Source organism: Astatotilapia calliptera, chromosome 17 (assembly GCF_964374335.1).
Source record: "Astatotilapia calliptera chromosome 17, fAstCal68.1, whole genome shotgun sequence".
In the NCBI taxonomy this organism is placed as follows: domain Eukaryota; kingdom Metazoa; phylum Chordata; class Actinopteri; order Cichliformes; family Cichlidae; genus Astatotilapia; species Astatotilapia calliptera.
Genome location: NC_137438.1, coordinates 30,868,792 through 30,891,025, shown reverse-complemented (window position 1 = coordinate 30,891,025; position 22,234 = coordinate 30,868,792). Strand labels below are relative to the sequence as shown.

Below are 22,234 nucleotides of genomic sequence, written 5' to 3'. Positions count from 1 at the left end.
CCTAAAACTCCAAAGTGCCCAACTGGATTGCTTTGGAAAATGCTTTTGAAGAAGCGCATAAATTTTAGACTTTTTAACTGTATTTTCATTAGTTTTACAGCTTTTCTTACTGATACGGACCTTCCTCATGGCACTTCATACTACACCAAAGTAAATAAGTAACAGATAAACAATTAAATGACAGGAGGGTCCTGTTTATTCACTATTTACTAATGAAATCCATGATTACTGCAGTAGGATCGCAAAAAAAAAAGAGGGCATTCTATCAATTAACAAAAATTATCCATTTTATAATTGCAGGACAGTCAGCACAGTGAGTTAGCACAACTTTTTCTATAATTTTACAATTTAAGCTCAAAGCAGCGTTTCTTTTCTATGCAGAAAAACTGACATTTATTGCTGAAATTTCTTTTTGATATTAAAATTTTTCTATACTTCTTTACTCTGACAGAAAAAGGAGTCTAACTGGTCAGTTAAGACCAAAGTGGTCCCATGTGGCTCATGATGTAAAATGAGTTTGAGATTTATCACCGACACTTCTCTCTTTTTTAATGCTTGTTTCAGATTTCTGTATTTTGCTTAAATTGAGAGAAAAGTGAATTTTGACATCTCAAAACCAAAAAGCTGAACTAGAAAAATCACCATTGGGTATTTACATAATACAGCACCTTTTGAAAATGTTTTCCCTTCTACCACACTTTAGGTATGTCATATATGCTATATACAAAATTCTGTCCTGAAAATAAGAAAATTCAGCACTTTACCTGTCTCATAGAGTGAGGCACAGTAGCCGCCTGTGGAGACTGGTTTTGCATTTCCCCACCAAACGCTATTGCATCACTGGGTACAAGCGCTCCACTTCCACCTCCTCCTCCTCCTCCTCCAGAGTTTATATTAGGACTACTCCCCATTACAGCCGCTCTAACCCCATAGGGGACCCTGGCCCCAGCCCTCCCCAGGGTCATGGTGCTTTTGGGCAGCGAGGGATTCAACCCACTGCTCAGACTCCCAACGCCGACCGGGTCTTCAGCTGTGTCAGTGAAGTACATGGCACCAGTTGCATAGGCAGCATTAATAGACTGAATATTCTCCATGGATAAGGTTTTACCAGTGCCTGTAAGTCCTCCAGTGGAGCTGCTGCTGCTGTTTCGCCGGTGTCCTAAACGTGGGGAGCGAGACAGGCGTGGGGAGCGACCGGGACTCCCAGATGCTGACCCGTTCCCATTGGATCCAACAACATCCAGCTTTGAGACGGAACGGGAACTGCCGTACATGGTGACAGGAAGAGTGGCGTGCACTACAGAGATGTGTGTGATCGAACAAGTAAATCAACTTAATCAAAGAAAAACATGCTCAAAATTTAAAAAAAAAAAAAAAAAGTTAGATGGATGTCCCCCACAAAAAGAAAATCAGTCAGTCTTCAACTTGGGCTCTTTTTGACTTGAAATATGTCATAGTGGTGATGCAGCTGTGATCAAGGCCTTTTCAACACCCTTGCTGTAATCCATGGGCTTTGTTAGAAAGTAGGAATCAATAGGGCATCCCTCTGGATAAAGCAAGCGAGGCAGTCAACAAGGGCTTGGATGATGGGATCACCTAAAAAGAAAAGAGATGAAGAGACTTGATTACTGGACAAAGACAAGCTGCACTTAAGGCACAAAGGAATACGATTTTTACTAGGCTGTGGTTTGGTTCAGCACAGTAGCTGGGTAATCACATCTCTGAGTGTAGCTAGCAAATACAAAAGCAATCTGATGTGAAATAAATTGCACAACATTTGCCGGTCATAGCAAAGGTTTCGTTACTTGTTTTTATTTTGAATGACTTTTTTTTATGTTAATCTGCTAACAAGACAAAATGTGACTGAAAATGCCTCTTGAGTTTCTAGATGGAAGCTTGACTATTTCAGACAGTCATTGCTGCAGCATTTGCACTGCAGCAGTGGCCACAAAACTGTGTCCACAAAGACACTTAAGGCACACTTAGCAGCCAGGCGTAAAGCTGCCACAGATGTCAGCATAAATTAACAGCAGGTTAAAGGACGACCTTACTGGCAAGAGTATTACACTGAGCTACAGTATATGCACACTCACAGCAAAAAAAATTAAGGCTGATTTCTTTTTCTACAAAGGCTGCTTTGTCTCTCCACCACCCGTTATGCCTTGTTCTTAATCACACCGTGCACCATATCAAACACTGTGTCCTAGAGCTGTGCAGCATCAGATAACATTCAATCAGCTGACTTCATATTTGGAACAAGCTTTGCTTTGCCTCTGTTCATTTCAGTCAGTTACATTTTTTTTGTTTGTTTGCTTGTTTGTTTCATTTAATTCAATTTAATTATGCAATAAGATGCCAAGAAAAAAATCGTGTTTAAAAAAGATGATGAATAAATTTCCAGCAGTCTGTATTTCTATTAAAGCCTCAATAAAGAGATCAGTTACAGTGGTAATTGTGCGTGCGAGTGTGTGTTGGATAAAAAATAACTTACTAAAATTGATCAGTCAGTCACATCAAACAGTTCTTTTAAATTTTTTTATTGTGGTGCTAAAAATGAAACACGCCATCCCGGCTGCGCTCGCCTGTGTAATCAATTTAAAGGAGTAATCCCAAATATTTTGAACATGATTTATGAGCCTGGGCTCACATGTTTGTGATAAATGTCTTTCAGGTTTCTGAAATTTCAAACTTCCTTTCATGAAGGCTATAAGCTTCCAGGGTTTCAAAACTGTATGTAGTATGTGAAACCCACTAATTATGAATCGAGTGGACTAAGTTACAGACTGAGCACCAATGTCTAGGGGTGGAAAATGGTAAAAGTGAGTAAATGCAGACTCTTGTGTTAAAATTCCCAACTTAACAGCATGTTCACAGCTTCTATAAGTTTTTTTCACTACAAAAGAGCCCTCGAATATGTTTTTTGGCGATGTTGGTGACGATCCTAGAAACAGCTGCGAATCTACAACACTGTGGCTGATGAAAAGAGAAAAAAATGTGAGATCCGAAGATGAAAAAAAGAAAAGAATTAAGGTGTTGCAATCGCCCAAAAAGCAACTGAAACGCTGTTTCTGGTGTAAAGAACGGGCCGAAATTCCTCCACAACAGAGAATGATGAAGTCATGCAGAAAACGATTACTTCAAGTTACTGTTCCTAAAGGTTATTCCACAAGCTACTGAATCATGGAGTGGATTTTTCACAGGACTCTGCAGAGACCTGTGAAAACTTTCTCTTTCACACCATCCAACAAATCAGTGCTTCAGTCTGGAGGATGTTTCCATATCTTATTAGTCTTTTATTTAGAGCGACTTAGTTATTTTCCTGTGCTGACACCCATCTTTAGTATACAGAGTATATTTCAAACTCTAAAACAATTTGGTCTGTATACTCGTCGGTATAGAATTTCAGAATTTCTCATTGTTTGGCTACTCTTTAAGCCAGTGATGTTATCTTCAGGTCAGTGGACCCAATGGACACCCACACTGGTCATCCGATCCATATCTCTTACAAGAAGTGCAGCTTCAGATACAGTCAGCGCACACAAGAATGGAAACTTGTTTTTCTTGCGCCTTGCCTTTTCACTATTAAACAATAATACTTACAGAAAATGCAGAAATATTTACCCTCTACTTACATATAGCTGTTTTATCTTGAAGCTGATGTTTATCTGCAAGGTCATATCTAAATTGTTGCATTTACTTTGGGGCATCAATTCAAAATAAAAAGAATAATATTAGCAATAAAAGTTAGATGTAAACAAAAAAAAGTCCATTCCTTAGTTTTATTATTTAATTAGTTTCCCTGAGTATGTGAGTTGTGCAGCCCCTCAGTCAAACAATCTGAATTTCCCTTCACCCGAGCCTGGCTTTAAACAGGCGTATACTCCCCAGTGATGCTCTGCTAGGCACAGATCTTTGGCCAGGGAAACGTTACTGACAGCCAGTCAGTTACAGCCACACACACTCATACACTCTGAAACAAAAACAGGGACCATCTGCTCTATCCCCCCACGGGCCAAAAACACACACCTGGATAGAAACAGGCCAAAGACCTCCCTCTAGCACAGGCACACACCCACACATGCACACACTGGCATACAGTATGGACATGCACATTCACACAGATCAAAACTGAGTAAAATGAATATATACGGAGAGCTGAATCCATCCATACAGAAAAAAATCCAAATAGAAACATTTCAAGTTTCCGCAGTGAGTGATCGTGTCATTAAAAACACAGATACATCTAACGCTTGATTTGAACATGAGTCTGTGGAGATGGAGACAGAAAGGGTGGATTGGGGGCTTTCTTCCTCCTTCCCTAAAGATCTGATGACCTGTAGATAATCCAAGTGTTCACGTCCCAATTCTTGCTTTAATAGAAAAATCTACAGAGTCAAAGTCTTTTTTAGGTTTTATTTAAGCATTTGTGGGCACATACAAGGCTGATTTTCAAATTGCTATGACTGACAAACTACATTGGGCACTGAGTGGTTGTGGCAATAAGATATTGGACAAGAGGCAGGGTACACAACGTACAGTCAGAATCTATCACACACACAGACTCTCTTTACTTTTATTTCCTTGAGGACCTCATGGAAAACACAGCACTGCCTGTGTTGTGTTTTCTGATGTTCAAGTCTGGGGGTCACATGAATAAACCACCAGTGTATCTCACAGGTTGAGGCTTGTGTTGGTTTGATAGCCAGAGCCAGAGGTCCAAAAATACACAACAAAAACACCAACAACAACTCACACAAACCCACCTATGATGCAGCTGGTATCATGAGATCAAATGAGCACTAGCATATGACTCTCAAAGACCCATCTGTCAAGAGGCTTGCCCTTCCTCACGCCATTTCTCACAAATGTAAAAAGGGCAATATTGCTCAGCCTTAAGAAACATCTATTAAACAATGCTACACTGAAAGTTCAATGAGGTCATTCTTGACCTTGGAAACAGTAAAACTACACCTAAGGTCTATTCACTGGCTTAAATCAGATCAGAGCTTTTCCGTCTTTCAGTATTCATCAGCAGCTGGAGTTTGCTGCACTTGAAGACACTGGGAAAATCAGTGTGAACGATTAAACAGTAAATTTATTTTTATTTTTTTGCCTTATTCGATTAGAAATATTGTTTGAGCAGTTTTCAGTATTGGTGCTGATGTAGCTCTCTGTGGTGCTCTGCTAAAGCCACAATGTCTTTTGAAAATCCAGAGAATTCTAGAACAATGACACGCAACACGGGAAACATTTTAGCTTATTATGCTGTTCTACTGACACATCCATATAACTGAGGTTCACGGCCATTTCAACTGGAGCTGCTGTTCAAGTTGGAACTTTGACACACTGATCGCTAATGTTGTGCACTGTGCTCAAGTGTAATAGAAGTAAGGCTCGTGGGGGGGGAAGCTTTCTGAACATTATTTTTTTGGGAAAAAATGATAAACCTTTTAGAAACTTTTACTGGATCTGACTATACTATACCTTTACCAGTGATCACTGAAATAAGGTGACTGATTCTGTCTGTTCATTAGATACGGGCATCAAAGATGGCTGCAAGTTGCAACACTTGCTTTGTTAATGTTTTCTTGAACCTCTAAAATACCCAACTAAACTACCAAGGATTGGTAACATAATAGCAACGAATCAGAAGGTGCAAGAAGAGACAGTCTCCCACTCTTGGAACTTCCAGTTTCCCTTTTCTTTTTTCTTTTTCTGATAGAAGTTTGATGTAACTATGCACCTTTCATCTATTGTTTGGAGCATGCCATGTCATAAATTTTCAACTGTCCAATCAACATGGATTACCAGGATGTCTTATGGGCAAGCTTCTTTGTGAGAAAAGGTTATTATTATTCCATACATATCATCAGTAATGTTTTTGTGACTATTAAAACTGATCATTTTGTCTATAACAGGTCTAAAAAAAAACTATTTTGACAATTTAGCTGTTATGTGAGTGCCCTTTAAGTGAATTATAGACAATCTGAGTACAATGGGATTAAGGCTTCAGTCACGCAGGTCTAAACACCAGTTAGCGACTTCCTAGCAATCTGTGTATTCCCCAGCTAATGCGGTTGTAAATGTGGTTGTGATTCATTTCATTTCTTTATTTATTTCACACATGGTTCAACAGTGTTTCAGCAGGACGTAGAGAAGTTGCGACAGAAAGTACAAGAAGTTTGTGCAAGTGTGTGTGTATGAACGGGACTATCTGCTCGACGGTCTTTGTTGATACGCACATTATGCAAACTACCTACGAGAAGCTGGGGACATTTCTGCTCAAAATCCACCGTGCAGCTGCTCACTTTTGTTTTAGCGTCAAGAGCCTGCGCCGCCACTGAGATATCTGTTTCTGTAAAGAAAATGTGTCCTCCACCTTCTGGAAATATTGGACAACAGAGCCTATAGAAGCATCATAAAAACTACATCTAAAATGAGTCTAGGTTTGACATTGAAAAGACGTCCACAATGAGCGCATTTGGATTATAAATAACCCGTACTTAGAGTTCCTACGGACATCAACACTAGACGTTCATTAGACGTAGAAAAAAAGAAACAAAACAACCCCTTCAGTGGACCAAAATTGTACATCCAAAAAAGATGTCTTCCATACACGATACTACGAATGAGTATGGCAATTTGATAGCAACCAAAGCAGCTCCCGGTGACCACTTGCCAACCAGTGACCTTGGTTGTCAGGAGCTCACTGAGAGATTTTCAGGCCTTTAACAAAAATGGAAAGGCTCCCCAAAGATTTGCTCTGACCTGATAATCCGGTAACAATTTCGTGCACCCTTAGATGCTGAAACTATAACAATCATAGAAGTATTTATGGTTGAACGGCAAGCACTTAAATTTTGAGTGTAGACATCCATTATGTACATTGAGAGTGGAAAAACCCCAGTTATTTTTGTATTACAAAATAACCACAGATCAATGTGTAAGTCAAAATCTAATCCCAGACAAATAAATAACTTTTGGGCATTTTCAGTAAAAAAAAAAAAAAAAAGAAGCTTTCTATACAATAACAGTATAACTACACTTCACTAAAGTTAACTTGTTAGGAGACAACAAGATATGTAGGACCTACAGAACAATGTTATACTTCATATCAAAATTTTACTTTTCCCTAGCTAATAAATACATATCCAATCCTCACTATTTCTGGCTGTTTTACACCAGTTTCTGATGGAAACAGAAGGGTTTTTAGATGCTAAAGGCTCCAGGGTATTTACCATATAATTACTAGCATTGCTGTCTAGCAGTTAGTGACTGGTAAGTAGTGTTGAGCTGGGTTTTTAGAGATTTTATGCTAATAAACAGCTCCCTGCTGCAGCTGAAAACAGTGCTATGAGTGGATAAAAATGTATGCTGTAAAATCAAAACTACCTATAATGTGATACAAAGCTCTGCAGCTCAGCTGATTATCTTAAACACATAGAAGCAGTCATGTAATCTTCAGCCAAGATAAAAAAAAGACTATTGATTATAGTAGTTTTAATTAGCTCTAATGATGCAGATACAAATGCAGAGTTTGTGATAGGACCAGGCAGACATCCTAGATGGCTCAAACAGAAAATCTGGTCGAGAAAGAAGGCTTGTTTGATTTTGTTACCTAATATGAGCGGCAGATGGTGCTTGGTTAGAATACCTAGACTTGAATGTCTTGTTTTCTCTCATCACACTCATTCCTATAATGCCTCCTTTCCCTCTCTGACTCTCCCTTGTCTCCCTGATGCTTTCGCTTCCTCTCACTGCCTCTCTCTTTTACCATCAGCATTCCTGAAGGTGTTCAGCATGTTCTATTTATGTGGCAACCACACATCCGTCCGTCACACCGCACAGTGCGACACAAAAACACACACACCACTCAACCTATACTTAGCCGGCTGGTATTTCAGTGTGGGAGACAATTTTGACAAAGTTCGACTCCCGCCTGAGGACTGGGGCTCATAAAAACACATTATGTTCATGTTGAATATTACTATTTCTCCATTACTCTCTGTTCCTGTCAGGCTCGTTGTGATTTGATGTGGCTGGAAAGGACTCACTGGTGCTGTCCGGGGTTACACATCACACTGAAAGTCATCTCGACAGCCCCGCTGAAGGGGAGAGACGTACTCGTTTCCGAACGCAAGATTTAAAGAGATGCCGGCTGTTCACTAGGGTTTTTTTAAACCTGCAACAGGATTACTCCTTTGAAAAGCCGACTGCTCTTTTTCAAGAGTAGTTACGTTTGCGCACATTTTGACTCACATTTTGATTTATCCAACATTTATCCAACCTTTGTGGCTTAGTGGTTACTCTCATTTTTAAGCTACAAGTGCTGTAATGACACTATAGCTCTAATTTATCCATCCATACATACATTTTCTGCTGCTTATCTGGGTCCATCCAGGTTATGACAGTGCCAGTCTATGCACACCAGAGGGTCTTCCCTCTGGTGTGCATCACAGTTGAACAAACTTGAAACACCTTACCAAGAAGGCACCTAGGACTCACGCAAGTCAGACTAAAAGCTTTTTTTAAATGGTTTGCAGGTAAGGGTTAACCCTAACCCTAACCCAGGTGAAGGATAATAGCTTTTATCTTTCACACAAGTCCATTTTCTATTTGAGCAGCTTGATAGATTTAGGCCAAAGGTCACTCCCAGTATTGTTGCTCACTACATCACAATGTATTTAAGATTACTGGGGTTCATTTATGACAACTGTGCACTTCATAGCTAATCCCATGATGCTGTTTGTATTTAAGCAATGCATTATTAGGGATATCTGACTTGATGCCACAAAAAGAAACCATCATCCATACTGATTAATGCATTTAAACATATTTTTAACACCTGTAACACTTTTCTGTGTGATTTTAGTAAAAAAAAAAAAAGCCCACCTTTATCACTTCAGACAGTCTATTTAGGATCAGCTATAGATTATTTTCTGAAATGCCTTGAAAGAGGCCTTTATGTAAACAGTGAATTCAGTGTTAGGCAGTAGATATCTTGGCATGATACAGATATAAAATTTGCAACTTTGGTCCGTGCCACTGGTCCTATTTGTAACACATATAATATGGCTTAGTCACTGGAAAGCCCAAAACTGATAAGGGACAGATACAATCAGCTCCAGGCTATTGTGTACCACAGGAAATTAATCTAAGATGCGGGCTGGGCAAACATACATGCATACATGCACTATAACTCGTACACAAGCACACACATCCACATCGTGCACAAAAAATATACACTGATGTCATACGGACGCAGCAACACACCGCGCTTATCTAATCTTGGCTTCTGCCTACATAACAAATATGGAAAATGTACCGTTGAGACAATTAACGCAAGCCAGGGAAGAACAAAACTAATTTGGGAGTGTGTAATGGAAGAGAAAGTGAGCGTGCAACTCCCCCAGGCTCTCCTTTAAAGAAGAATGTGATCATCAGCTTGCCAGGCTAAACAAGAGTAAAAGCGAGAGGAGAGGGTGACCCATCTTCCCATCTAGGAACAGCCTCACCCTGCCAGAGTGATTAAAAAAACAAACAAACCACCAAAGATTATACGGTCTTAAGGTAAAAGCAAAGTCTGTGATAAGAAGAGCTGCTTTCTGTGTCACATGCTGGTGTTGCTGCAAAGCCTCAGGCCCTCAAGACAAACCCTTTTTTTTTACCTTTGATGTAGGGAGACCGAGACACTGTTAAGGGGTGTGGAAATTGTTCAGTCGGTGTCAAAAGTTTGCAGCCAGGCCATGCTAAGCTAAAAGAAAACATATTAGTATTGCTACTAAACCTAACTCTAAGAAGGGAGTGCTAGAATGACATCAAGGCCTCGTCAGACTAAGGTGTGTGGAGCCTGGGCTTTTAAAAATGTCCAGTGTTTACAATAAACTCAATGGAAGGAAGCAGCTCAGTTCCCTGAGTGGATGTTCCCGGAGGAGGGGCGGTGCAAAGAAATGGAGCTGTGAGCGTCCCCCACTCCCCACCACCACCCACCGTCCTGTCTTTATCAACACGATCATATCAAATCTATGTTTTTGCTAAAGTTTGCAAAGACGCTGTTGTCACTGGTTTTGCAAAATCAGTGCGTGCAATCTGTCAGCTGACAAAGAGCTGAAGCATCCTGTTGGAAATATTGCAACACAACTAAAAAAAAAGTCTCCACGGGATTATTATGGGGAAGAGACGAAACACTAACTCAAGCGATCGACTTCCTACACTTCAAGTGCCCCAGGGCGTATCAGCGATACCACATGAGATAAACCCGAGACAGTAATGTCAGTAAATGGGCGCTGTGATGTTACAGAAATATTATAGCCACATAGCGTGGATTTGAGAAGGGCTGTCAGCTTCATCTGCCGCCTGCAACACGCCGAGCAGACTGATAATCGCATTTGGAGGTACAATACAAGACGTAGTGTTGTAAGTCTACAGGCTGCACAGCTACAACTGCTTTACTGAACAATAAAAAAGCGGCGGGGGGGGGAGCTCACACTGTCGTTGTACCACAATGACAGTCAAGCACGCACGGAGAGCCCCATCACAGCTGACCCAAAACTGCTGCCGCCTCTGCTGCTGCTTCGCTTAAAGGAGACCATCAAATATTAATTATTTAATTATGTTAGTGCCCGTGTTCCTGTTATTTCTCAAATCCAAACAAACACACACACGCAGAGAGACACCACACATGTGGGGTTGACCCAATAAGTGGCCAATATGACTACAACACACACACACACAACAAATAAACACAGAGATACACAAAGGCCTGTGTTATAAAGCATGCATGTGTGTACATACGCACACACTCAAGAGTGGCAAGGAACTTCCAGTACTCACTGCGGCTGTGTTAACGTCCCTGCCCTCGGTTGTGAAATAAGAAAAGAGAAGGGGGAAAAAAAGGCCAGTCACATACACTCTTCAGTTATTCTGCTGCTGTCAGGGGTTAAAGTGGCGTGTGGTGGCGGACGGTGAAACGCTCTGTCTCGGGCTGTGTTCCCGTTTCCTCTCCGTCTCTTGTCTATCTCCTCTATCTTTCCCTCTTTTCCGTCTTTGCCAGCTCTACCACTGGTGGCTTCCCCACCGCTCTGCTCGGGCGCTCCCGTGACGTCACGACGGTGGAGCGCGCGCCTCCGACACGTACCCCGCCCCCTCCCCTTTCCACCTCTCCATCCCGCTCTCCCTCCCTCTCCCTCGTGCACGTCAAACCATCCTCATTAAAAGTCGCAATGACAAAACACCTCATGATTATTATCCATTTATCACGTGGTGATGTGTCACTTTTTTTTTTTAAATCGCTGCTTTTTCATTTAAATATACCTGAGAATACTATATTTCCCGAATTTGCCGACAAATAGAAATTGGGTTTGATCCTATGAACCTATTGTGGTTTCCTTTAGTTCTGTCATCCATACACTGCTGTGCAAAAGTCTTGAGCCACCCCTCATTTCTATATATTCTGTTTCCAAGGAGCCAGACTTATTGTTTTTATTATTTCTTAAAGAGTGGCCTTGAGCAATAGTACTCCAGGCTTCTGAAGGTCAAAGTTTTTCTTTGGACATTGGCTCCATTTTCACTCATTTTTAGTCCAATCCCTTTACCTAATCATAGTCACAGGAATTTTCTTTTCTTTTCCTTTCTTTTTTAGACCTAATAAGGTCAGTGGTAAGCATAAAAACATAAAAAAGCCACCTAACTCAAGGGACGAACCAGTGGTATGTCTACCACTTGTTTAGCTTGCATAAAATTTATTTATTTATTTTTGTGCCAACAAGGCTAGTCCCAAAAAGCTATTACCCAAAAATTTGAGATCCTTAAAAAAATCAAGCAAACTGTGTGGCAGACAAAAGAAGTTTCAGGCCTAATAAAAATTCTACAGCAGATTTCTCCTTAAGAAATATTAAAAAAGGGAAAAACAAGGAGAAAAGGATGAGGTATGCCAAAATACACAAGAAATGGACTGAAAATTACGGGATGATGAATCCAAACTTAAATTTTTTGGTTCAAATTGTAATCAACAAATACAGAGGAGGTAACGAGAGAAGTGCAACAGTGAGTGTCTACAGCAACCTGTAAACGACCTACTATCATGGACTGGGACACTTTTCAGCCAGCGGTGGTGTGGATCTCCCCGGGCCAAAGCTCGTTTAAAAGGATGATGGTAGGAGGGTGAACTGTCAGCTTGCACTTTTGGAAAGACACCATCAGTGATGAAACCTAAACCACATACTGCATCTATTTTGTGATAGATGGTTGAATAGTTCACGCTAGAAGAGTTTGGGTGCTGAGCTGGCCTGCCTGTAGGACACATTTGACATATCATGAAACAAAACATTAAAAAAATATGACAAAGAAGGACTGCTGAGCATTTAGAATCATATATCAGACAACAATGGGACAACGGTGCTCTCCCAACAGTCCAGCAGCTGATCTCTCAGATTTTCCCAGATGTTTAAAGACTGTTGTAAAATAAAGGGGGGATGCTGCATAGTGGTAAACATGTCCCTGTCCAAACCTTTTGGAAATGTGTTTCTCCCAAAAATATTCCCCCGATTCATGTTTTCATGATGCTGGTGGAAAGTGCGGTCTAACACGTTAGTCCAGAATCTCATATAAGTGTTCAACTGGAGTGAGATCTGGTGACTGTGAAGGCCGTAGCGCATGAGTCATATCATAATCATCCTCAACAAATCAGCAGTGTTAATTTACACTCACTCTTCTCTCGATGGCAGCAAACCATGCCAACAGAGCCACCAGATCCTGTTGTTGTAGTGGTCAAGGGTTCAGGCTTGTCCTTTAATTTATCTTCTGTCCATGTGAACTTACTTACTCTTAAAAAACAGTAAAGCAAAATTGTATATGTTATTTGTCCGTACAGGTGTTTAATGTGACTTAAAAATAAATGTGGTATGATTAGTTAACTACCTAATACACTGACTCAAGGTGATCACCTGTTCTTTTGTTGACAGAACAAATAGCCCCTCTGACTTGTAAAACACAAATGTAACTAATGTTATTAGATGCTGCCCTGTATTGATGTTCTTTTCTGCAGGTAAAAAAACATCCCAAAACATAAATAATCTATATTAAGATGAGAAAAAAAGCTCGGCCATTAAAAGGACGGCACAAGGATTTATCTGAAGGAAGGCAATACCAGTAAAGTTAACCTTTATCCTATCAGTCACAGAGGATTTATAAAGTAAACCTTTGGCTATGTGATTTTCTTCCTCCACACTAATGGATCTTTATTGATTTTATCAGATGATGGATTTGAGGATGAGTACTATTTTAACTTGAATGTGAGAAGGCCATTTGGATGAAAACCTTAGTTCCTTTAGATCAGTAATAGCCAGATTCATCATAAAAGTCTACAGTATTTTTATGTTTTAACAAAATTGTCATGGTCCTGGGTCGAGCGACCCAGTGTTTGAGTTTATGTATCTTTTGTATTTATTTGTGCCTTAGCTTAGTTCACCTAGTTAATTTCTAGATTACTGTGTAGTCCTGTTTCTTAGTTATGTCATCTCCCCTGTACTAAGTTTCCCTGGTTCATGCGTCATGTGTGGTTATGTTTGGTTCCTTGTCTAGTCTGTTATGTGTGTTAGGCCTGTTAAGTTGTGTTGTCGTGTCTAAGTCTGCATGTTTCCTGTTTTATTTTGAAAAGGGTCTTGTGTTCTGTGTTCATGTGGTTAGTTTTACTCTTGCCTGTGCATCATTATGTTTATCCTAGTCAGCTGTTTCCTCATGTGTCTCCACTTCCCCTGATCACCTCATGTGTGTATTTAAGTCCTCTGTTTTCTGAATGTCATTGTCGGGGCGTCTGTTATCCCCACCATAGTCATAGAGCTTCATAGTATTTGTTTCTTAGTGTTATTTAGTTTGCTTAGGGTTCCTTGTTTAACCCCTGCAATCATCCAAATAAAGGATCGCTTTCTGTTTAAACCTGCAACACCTCGTCCACATCTGCTTTTGGGTCCTGTTTCAAAAAACACACCGGCGCACCACGCCGTGACAAAAATTCTCAACAAAAAAATGTAGCTACGTCGGTCTTGCGTTATTCTTTATTCCATACCATATGACAGTCAGCACATTTGATTTGTAGTAAGATCAATTTTACTAATTTATTTCTGTGCTTTTACTGAATGGGCCTGTCAGCTTTTTAGTGTGATGCTCGTAAGTTATACTTCAGATTTATGGCACTCCTGGAGCTAGCTGCTTGATGAGTAAATGACTGGAATACAGCATGCATACAGTATGTTTGCAGATTTCCCATAAGGTTATCCTCATCTTCTTGCTCTACATTCACTGGCCACTTCGTTAGATGCACCAGTTCAACTGCTTGCTAATTCAAATATCTAATCAGTCAATCACATTGGCAGCAAATCATTGAGGCTTTTAGACAAAGTTCAAACTAAGAATCAGGAAGACAAGTGATTTAAGCGACTTTGAATGTGGCATGGTTGTGGAAGTATTTCACAAACTGTTGATCTACTAGAAATTTTTAAACACAACAATCTTTAAGGTTTTCAGAGATTGGTTCAAAAAGGAGAAAATATCAAGAGAGCAGAAGTCATTTAGGTAAAAATGCCTTGTAAATGCTGGAGGTCAAATGACAATGGCCAGATTGCTTCAGGCTAACATTACAAAAAAGGTGTGCAGAAGAGCATCTCCGAATGCTTGAAGAAGATGGGCTAAGGCAGCAGAAGGCCACACTGTTTGCCACTACTGTCAGCTCGGCATCTTGATTTCTGCTCTGACACTCACATGTTAGGGTCAGAATATGGACCAAAACCTCCGATTAAAGTTTCCAGCGCCGTTTTGAATGTATGCCACCAAGAATTAAGTCAGTTCTGCAGGCAAAAGGTGACCAGTCAGTGTATTGCATTATCTGTCTCTCTAATGCACTATTAACACCTGATCCTAAAGAAATATTTCCAACTAGATGCTAAGTAAGTACGCATGCACACAGACACACATTTACAGTGTCCCAGTTCCCTCGGCGCCAGTCAGTCAGACAACTAAGGTATAAATAGTCTGCTGGCTAAAGTTCCCCCTGAGAGAGGTGGACCAACACGGTTTTGTAAACTGTGTTTGCAAACTTCAACTGTGAGCATTTTTAAAGTTTTTTTTTTAACATTCTCCATGTGTTGGGCATTCATAAACAAGGCATAGGTGAATATAATCTGAAGTTACAGAAAAAAAAGGTCCAGAAGAAATTTCTAAGAAATAGATTTTTAATAGCAGTATAATACAACATACAAAAACCCCCCCAAAAACCCAGCTTGTCGTCAGATGATGGTTTTTGGCATTTTGTAAATCCATCTAGTCATTTTCATAAATGCTCTCAGCTGTAAAGGGAGAGGTTATACTTCAGAGAGGTCGTCAGTCCATCGGGAAACCCACACACTCACTGGAAGAACATGTAAACTCTGTACAGAAAACTCAGAACCTTCAGCTCTGCTTTGGATGCACTGATGATAAGTTGAAAGAAAAGTAAAATTGTTGACTGAATTACACAAGACAGTAAAAATGTTGACAGTCAGTGATGTCAAAAGCAAAATTGTAGACAATGAGTCCAAAACTAGCATGTGCATAAAATATGTATATAAGCATTTTTGACTATAAATGCAGTTAATTTCCCATGATGCCACCCTCAAGGCCCTTTATTTGTAAGGCAGCACATCAGCACAATGGCTAAACAATGGTGCTACCTACTGGCTAAATACAGGTAATGCAACCATTTATGTTTATAACTACTTTGTACATGAATCTGTCCTCCTGTATTATGTCATACTACTACGTCTGCTGCTTCTAAATTGTTATGAGGTCTTGGCTGCAGAACATGTTTAGCACTATGTATTCAAAAGCACGTAGCCTCTTCCTCAGTGATAACAACTTAATGACACGTGGCACTTTAAGTTGTGAGGTCCACAGTTAAGTTGTGATGGATATTTGGTTGGCAAAATTATTACCTATCGGAAAGATTCCAAAAATAGGATACAGCTTGCACCTGTTACTTAAAGGAAAGCCAAGCAGATAATACAGAAGAGCTTTTAATGTTGATGGTTTCTCAGTGAAGGTACATCCTGTGAAGGAGTACATCAGGGTTCTGGTATCCACGTCATAGAACGAGACCTCTCCTTTCTCGTAATCGACAAACACACCAACTGTTTTGGGTGTCTGTCTCACATGCAAAAGAAGAATCTCGGAATCACAGGCAAAATATTGCACATCCCATCCAGTGTACCGTGCGCTTAATGTCCAGGCTCCATCTTTGGGGGTGGGAGGAAAACCCATGTGCTTGTTCACAGACTCTTTGACCACTCCTAAAGTCCAGACTTTACTCTTGCTGACACAAACCTCATAGTAGAATCTGCCTGAGGAGAATCCTTCAGTCGCAAGGACATAGGGTTGATTTAAAAATGGTCGCTCAAAAAGAGGAGAGTAAGGCCGTAAACGTATATTAAGTGTTAGTTTTTTGCCACCCTCGTACACCTTGAGTATTGGATGGGCTACATGGGGATCAAAAGTTAGAGTCATCGAATTACACAGCTGGATCATCATTAGCTTGTCCCGAGGTGGTCTCCACTCCTCTTCAAAATCATATTCTCTTGATATCCCTTCTCCTTCAATAAAATTGTCTCTCATTAGTGGTTCTGCTGTAGCAGCCTGTTCAGCAGCATCACAGCCATCAGACGAATTGAGCTCATAAACAAGCATGCCCACTTCTTTACTGAGTATCTTTTCTATCTGAGCACTGTACTTCTTCACCATCCCCAAATATATCTGTTGACTCATTTTAGAAAGGCTGTCTGTAAAAGGAGGCACACCGTGGGACAGAGGTTTAAATACGTCCTTATTGAATGCAACGTAGTGGAGGGACGAGCAGCTGTGCAGGAAATGGAGATGGTCTTCTGTCTGTAAAAACTCTTCCAGTTCAGCTATCCCCCTTCTTAACTCATCTACTTCTTCTTCCAGCAGAGCTATGTGGGTTTCAGCTTGTGTTTCTACTGCTTTGTGCTTCTCTTGGATTAGCTTAATTAGCTCGTCCTGGTTTTTTAGCAGAGAGGCCACCAGAGCTCCTAAAACCACAGCAATATCTGCTACCTCTCGTTCTGATTCGTCCTTGTTTTGCCGAGCCGAGCGTTTGGCTTCCTTCACATGACTGGATTTGGTCTTTTCCATTGCTTTCATTTCTGATGTTAAGCTCTCAAGCCAGGCTTTCCCCTCTCTGAAAGCACGTTCGGAGGGGATGGTTACGTGTGTCACGTGGTCGTCTTTCAAGCACATGAAACAAATACACACCTGATCTGTGCAGCAGAAGAGCTCCAACATCTTGTCATGCTTCTGACACACCCTGCCCTTCAGGTTTGATACGGGGTCGATCAGCTTGTGCTTCTTTAGGCTTGCAACTCTCTGATGAGGCTCCAGGTCGGCCTGGCAATATGAGGTCAAACACACCAGGCACGTCTTGTGGGCCTTTCGCTTTGGTCCGATACAGACATCACAGGGCACCTCCCCCGGTTTAGCAAGAACCTCTCCATCCTTTACTCTCATGCTGTTGAAGCACTCCATCATATCTCTGAACTCTGTGTTGACCTGAAGCTGAGGTCTGCGGCGGAACCTCTTCTTGCAGAGGGGACATTGCGTTACATCACTGCTGTCCCAGTACTCTGTGATACAAGTCTTGCAGTAGTTGTGTCCACATGGAGTAGTGACAGGATCAGTAAATGTGTTAAGGCAGATTGAACAGAGGAACTGTTCCTCACACAGCAAGCTGCTGGCTGAGGCCATGACTAAAAAACAAACGAACAAAGAATGAAGACGACTTAGAATTTCAAATAGACAAAACATTAAATTGTATATAAAAAAGTGTCTTTCAAGGTAAAACTTATACATATATATGGCTAGCAACGCTGAGATTAATCTGTTTGACCTAATATTTTACTTTAGTGAAAACACAACTGAAAACAACATTCTGGATATCATATAATTATTTGGGTTTTTTTGTTAAATTCCTTATTTGTAAAAACAAAAATCAACAGGTCAGCTCTTCTACACTTTAGTAGTAACTTTAAACATTATAGCACCGTCTTATATAAAACCAAAACCAAAAAATTTAATTAAGACATTTACTGAATTACTACAATATGGTACATACACTCACCAGCCACTTCATTAGGGACACCCATTCAAACTGCTTATTAATGCAAATATCTGATCAGACAATCACATGGAGGAAGCTCAGTGCATTTAAGCATATCAACATGGTCAAGATGAGCTGCTGAAGTTCAAACTGAGCATCAGAATGAAAATTAAAGGTGATTTAAGTGACTTTGAATGTGGTATGGTTGTTTGTACCAGAAGGGTTGGTTTGAGTATTTTACAAACAGCTGATTTGCTGAGATTTTCCTGCACGACCATCTCTAGGGTTTACAGAGAATGGTCTGAAAAAGACGAAATATCCTGAGGAAGCCAGTTTTCTGGGTGATAATTCCTTGTTGATGCTATACAGTGGCTACACAGCCAAGGCACTTGGAAGAGCATCTTGAACCCTGTAGCAGATGGGCTACAGCAGCAGAAGACCATACTAGGCGTTACTCCCATTTACAAAGAATGGGAAACTGGGCTGCCATTCACATATGCTCATCAAAATTGAACAACAGAAGATTGGAAGATGTGTCTTGGTATATACAACATGAAGGCATGGATCCATGCTGTCTTGCATCAAGCTCAGGCTGATGATGGCTGGATAATGGTGTGGGGGATATTTTCTTGTCACACTTCGGGCACCTTAATGCCAACTGAGCATCATTTAAACGCCACAGCCTACCTGAGCATTGCTGCTAACCCAGCCCAGTAATGTGTAACTAATGTATTGGCCAGTGCATGTATAAGTGATACTTCTGGTATTATCAGATTGTAAATGTGGTTTGTTTTGTTTTGATATTTCATTTGAGAATTATCTCTGCTTAAAACAGGTTATTCATGGAAGAAAAAAGAGCTTGATGTGTAAGACATAAATAGCAATAGGGTCAAAACCAGTAAACAAAGATGTTGGAAGTTGTAAGATATGCTTATATGCACATTCATTATTTCTCCACTGAAACTTTAAGAACAAAATCAAGGCAAGTAGCAACCTATTCTAGTCTATGCTGGCAAAATACGGAATTTATCCCATGGTGGAGATCCGGAAAGTCAAAGTTACATGTTATTAAAAGACAGTTTTTAAAAAATAAGTTTGCTGCTCTTTGCCTATCGTACTAGCTTTAGCAAAGTGTTCTGCTTGTGACTTACTGCACACACACACACATTCATAAAGCACAACCACAAAACCCTGAGATTTGTTGAAGTTGACTGACTTTGCGGATTAGCGTTTGGCACATCGCTAACACGAGGCTGTGTACGTCGAAAAGACGACGTTGTGTGGACGTTTGTTCACAACCATGACCTAACTATACTAGTTGCCAAAAAAAGAAAGAAGAAGAGCATAAAAGAAATCTATATTTCTAACTTTATCAGAGACCGTCTAAGAGCTCAGCTCTACGCGGAAACAACGTCAAAGTCCGGGGATGGGTTCACATTTCTGCCGTCGTACCTCGCCCAGTTTTGACCGTATCACGTCGGCGTTTCAACTATCTTTGCGGAGTGTTTTAAAAGAAATTACACAAGATAAAAAAAATGTCAAAGCTTACCTGCCCAAATGTAGCGTTGAGGTTTAAAACAAAATGCAGCTTTTTCACATTAGGCGTGCAGTTTCATTTCCCATTTCATCATCCATCAGTTAATGCGCAGTCTCCGAAGGAAATAGGGTTGTTGTTTTTTTTTAAAGAAAATTGTTTATTTATTTATTTTTGCATAACAACCCCTAATTTCTTTATATTTTACTTCTAAAGAGACAGACTTTCTTAGGAATTTTTTAAAAGTGGTCTTGAGCAATAGTTTTAAAATGTTTTTCAGTCCAGTCCTTGTGTTGAAGGGTTTTGTGTGTGTGTGTGTGTGTGTGTGTGTGTGTTTTGTGTGTTTTGTTTTTCTTTGTTAAGCTAACACTGACATACGAGTAACTCAAGCATAAAAAATAAACCGAACTCCAGGGATAAACCAGTGCTGTGCCTACACATCCCTGGATTTAGTCTATTCTAATTCTTTTCTTTCTGATGTTACATTCTCAAGCCCGGCTTTCCTGTCTAGTGGGATAATTGCAGAGGGAAGACTTGTCACATCACTGCTGTGTCAGAACTCTGTGATACAAATCTTGTAGTTGTGTCCATATGGAGTATAGACAGGATCGTTGAAGTCATGCAGACAGATAAATCACAGGATGATTTTGGTTTTAAAAAACAAACATTTTAAAGCATGACTACATTTACATTGTAACTAACAGCATTAAAAAATGATATTCAGAAGGGGAAGATTTCAATAACGGTAGCACCTGCCAAAATTGCCAGAGCCAAGTTGACCACCTTCATCTGCTTTATTTGGCAAAGATAAAGATTTTATGCCGGATGCCTAGCACGGGTACAGTCAAATGAAAGAGGCATTCTTGTTGAACTGACCAACATAATTGTTTATAAGATGGTGTCACTGCAGATTCACACTTGAACTGACTAAAACAGTGATACAGCAAAAAATTCCTGTAGAAAATCACAAACTGAAATGATCAGACACTGCACACACTGTGTAAACTGTCAGCCTGACTGATCATCAAGTATTTTGAGATTGGTTGTTAATCTATAGGCTACAGACTTATGGTGCCAAAAACTAATTTCAGGTTTTTTATTTATTCTAAAAAAGTAAAGAGTATCGTTGACAGTTCTACTGGCTGCTCTCTTACCTCGATGAGGAGCACTGCCCTCAGTGGTTCCAGCAACTTGAGCCTTGCTTCTGTCACATTTTCCATATTTCTGTTCTCCACGACATCATTGGATGCCTTTGCACAGTGCAAACGTGCCAAAGTTTTGCAATTCAGATATCAGGTACTTTAGAAAGCAGTTTTAGATAGCAATTGTCATTTTTCACCATCAGGGGTGACTTTGAGGCATTTTGCCTTATTACTCCTACAACATTTTCAATCATTTGAGTTGCTGGCACCATTGTGCTTTTTCCTGAGATGATACCTTTTTACATCATTAATCAGGCTTACATGCAAGTTGACTCCATTAGGGTGGACAGTCCTTACAGGGAGATAACAATGATCCAATAGCACCTGTGACTTCACCTGAATCTGGGCCATTTCAAAATCAGTCCATATTCTCCCTTTCAATTTTCTTTTGATAGCCAGTAAATTAAACAGCCTTCTCTGAGAGTGAACCATCTTACTGTTGTTCTCCTTTTTGTGTACTGTACTCCCATTTCCACCACCTCCTGTCTCACTTTCTCATCTCATCTTCTGTCCATTACCAGCTCGGCTGAGCTGCAGCCAACTTCTGGAGAGTCTTGCAAATAATTTAATTTCTGGGGAATGATAGATGAGTTTAAAACCCTGTGGTCAACCTACCAAAGCAATGGACAATGCACAAAAGAGGTGAAGAAATGAGAGCAACTAGGGTGTAGTGGATGGTGATGACTGTTGGGGTGATTTGTGACAGAAGGATAGCAGCAAGAGTGAAAGGTAACTATTGTTTAGAGACAACGGGATTTACAAAAAGACAGGAGGTGGGGCTGGAGGTAGCAGAGTAGAAGATACATGGCCACTTTGGGAGTGACCAGGGTTGACAAAATTAGACATGAGTATATCAGAGGGACAGCTCAAGTTGAGCGGTCTGGACAAAAGGTAGAGATGGTTTGGAAATGTGCAGAGGAGATATCTTTGCTATATTAGGCAAAGGATCTTTAACATGGAGCTGCCAGGCAGGAGAAAAAGGAATACCATAGAGAAAATTCCTAGATGTGGTGAAAGGGATGCAAAAAGCTGATAGAGAGAGGAGTGTGCAAGGCATAGGGTAATATGGAAGCAGATGATCTGCTCCTAAAGGGAAGAACTGAAACAAGAAGAATAAGGGCAAGAAGAAGATAGCTTCCGGTCACCTTTTCCTGGAAAAAGTTACTAAAACCAAGAAACACCTGCCGTGCTAGTATTGCACACATATAATCAGACTTTATTATCTTCTTAAGAAAGCTCCATAAACCTGTTTTACATATCTGATAACATCTGGAAATATATTCCCTTGTCCATTTCCCCCGTCTGGTCACTAGCTGGCCCCATTAGATGAAGGCATTGTGGAAAAAAAGAGCCCAAACA

At 40.4% G+C, this 22,234-nt stretch overlaps 2 protein-coding genes across 17 annotated transcripts in view; both read right to left on the bottom strand.

Moving 5' to 3' along the window:
* Window positions 1-11,107, bottom strand: part of LOC113008901 (ELKS/Rab6-interacting/CAST family member 1-like) — a 209,969-nt gene extending 198,862 nt beyond the window's left edge. For 15 of the 16 annotated variants that reach the window (XR_013902734.1, XR_013902735.1, XR_013902736.1 and 12 more), the window contains exons 1-2: window positions 10,834-11,107; window positions 765-1,596 (exon numbers count right to left, since the gene is read on the bottom strand). Coding sequence is in view for 11 of the 16 variants with exons in the window: in XM_026146816.2 (XP_026002601.2) it covers window positions 765-1,274 (510 nt within the window). In the remaining 5 variants the exon portion in view is untranslated. The remainder of the gene's footprint in view (window positions 1-764; window positions 1,597-10,833) is intronic. The other variant, XM_080291654.1, reaches the window with a different exon arrangement.
* A 4,102-nt stretch (window positions 11,108-15,209) lies between these two features.
* LOC113009071 (E3 ubiquitin-protein ligase TRIM39-like) lies at window positions 15,210-19,789 on the bottom strand. Its single transcript, XM_026147143.2, has 2 exons — window positions 19,689-19,789; window positions 15,210-17,789 (listed from the first exon to the last, which is right to left on the bottom strand). The coding sequence occupies exon 2, from the start codon at window positions 17,785-17,787 to the stop codon at window positions 15,928-15,930; it is 1,860 nt and encodes a 619-aa protein (XP_026002928.2). The 5' UTR covers window positions 17,788-17,789; window positions 19,689-19,789; the 3' UTR covers window positions 15,210-15,927.
* Between the last annotated feature and the right edge of the window lie 2,445 nt (window positions 19,790-22,234).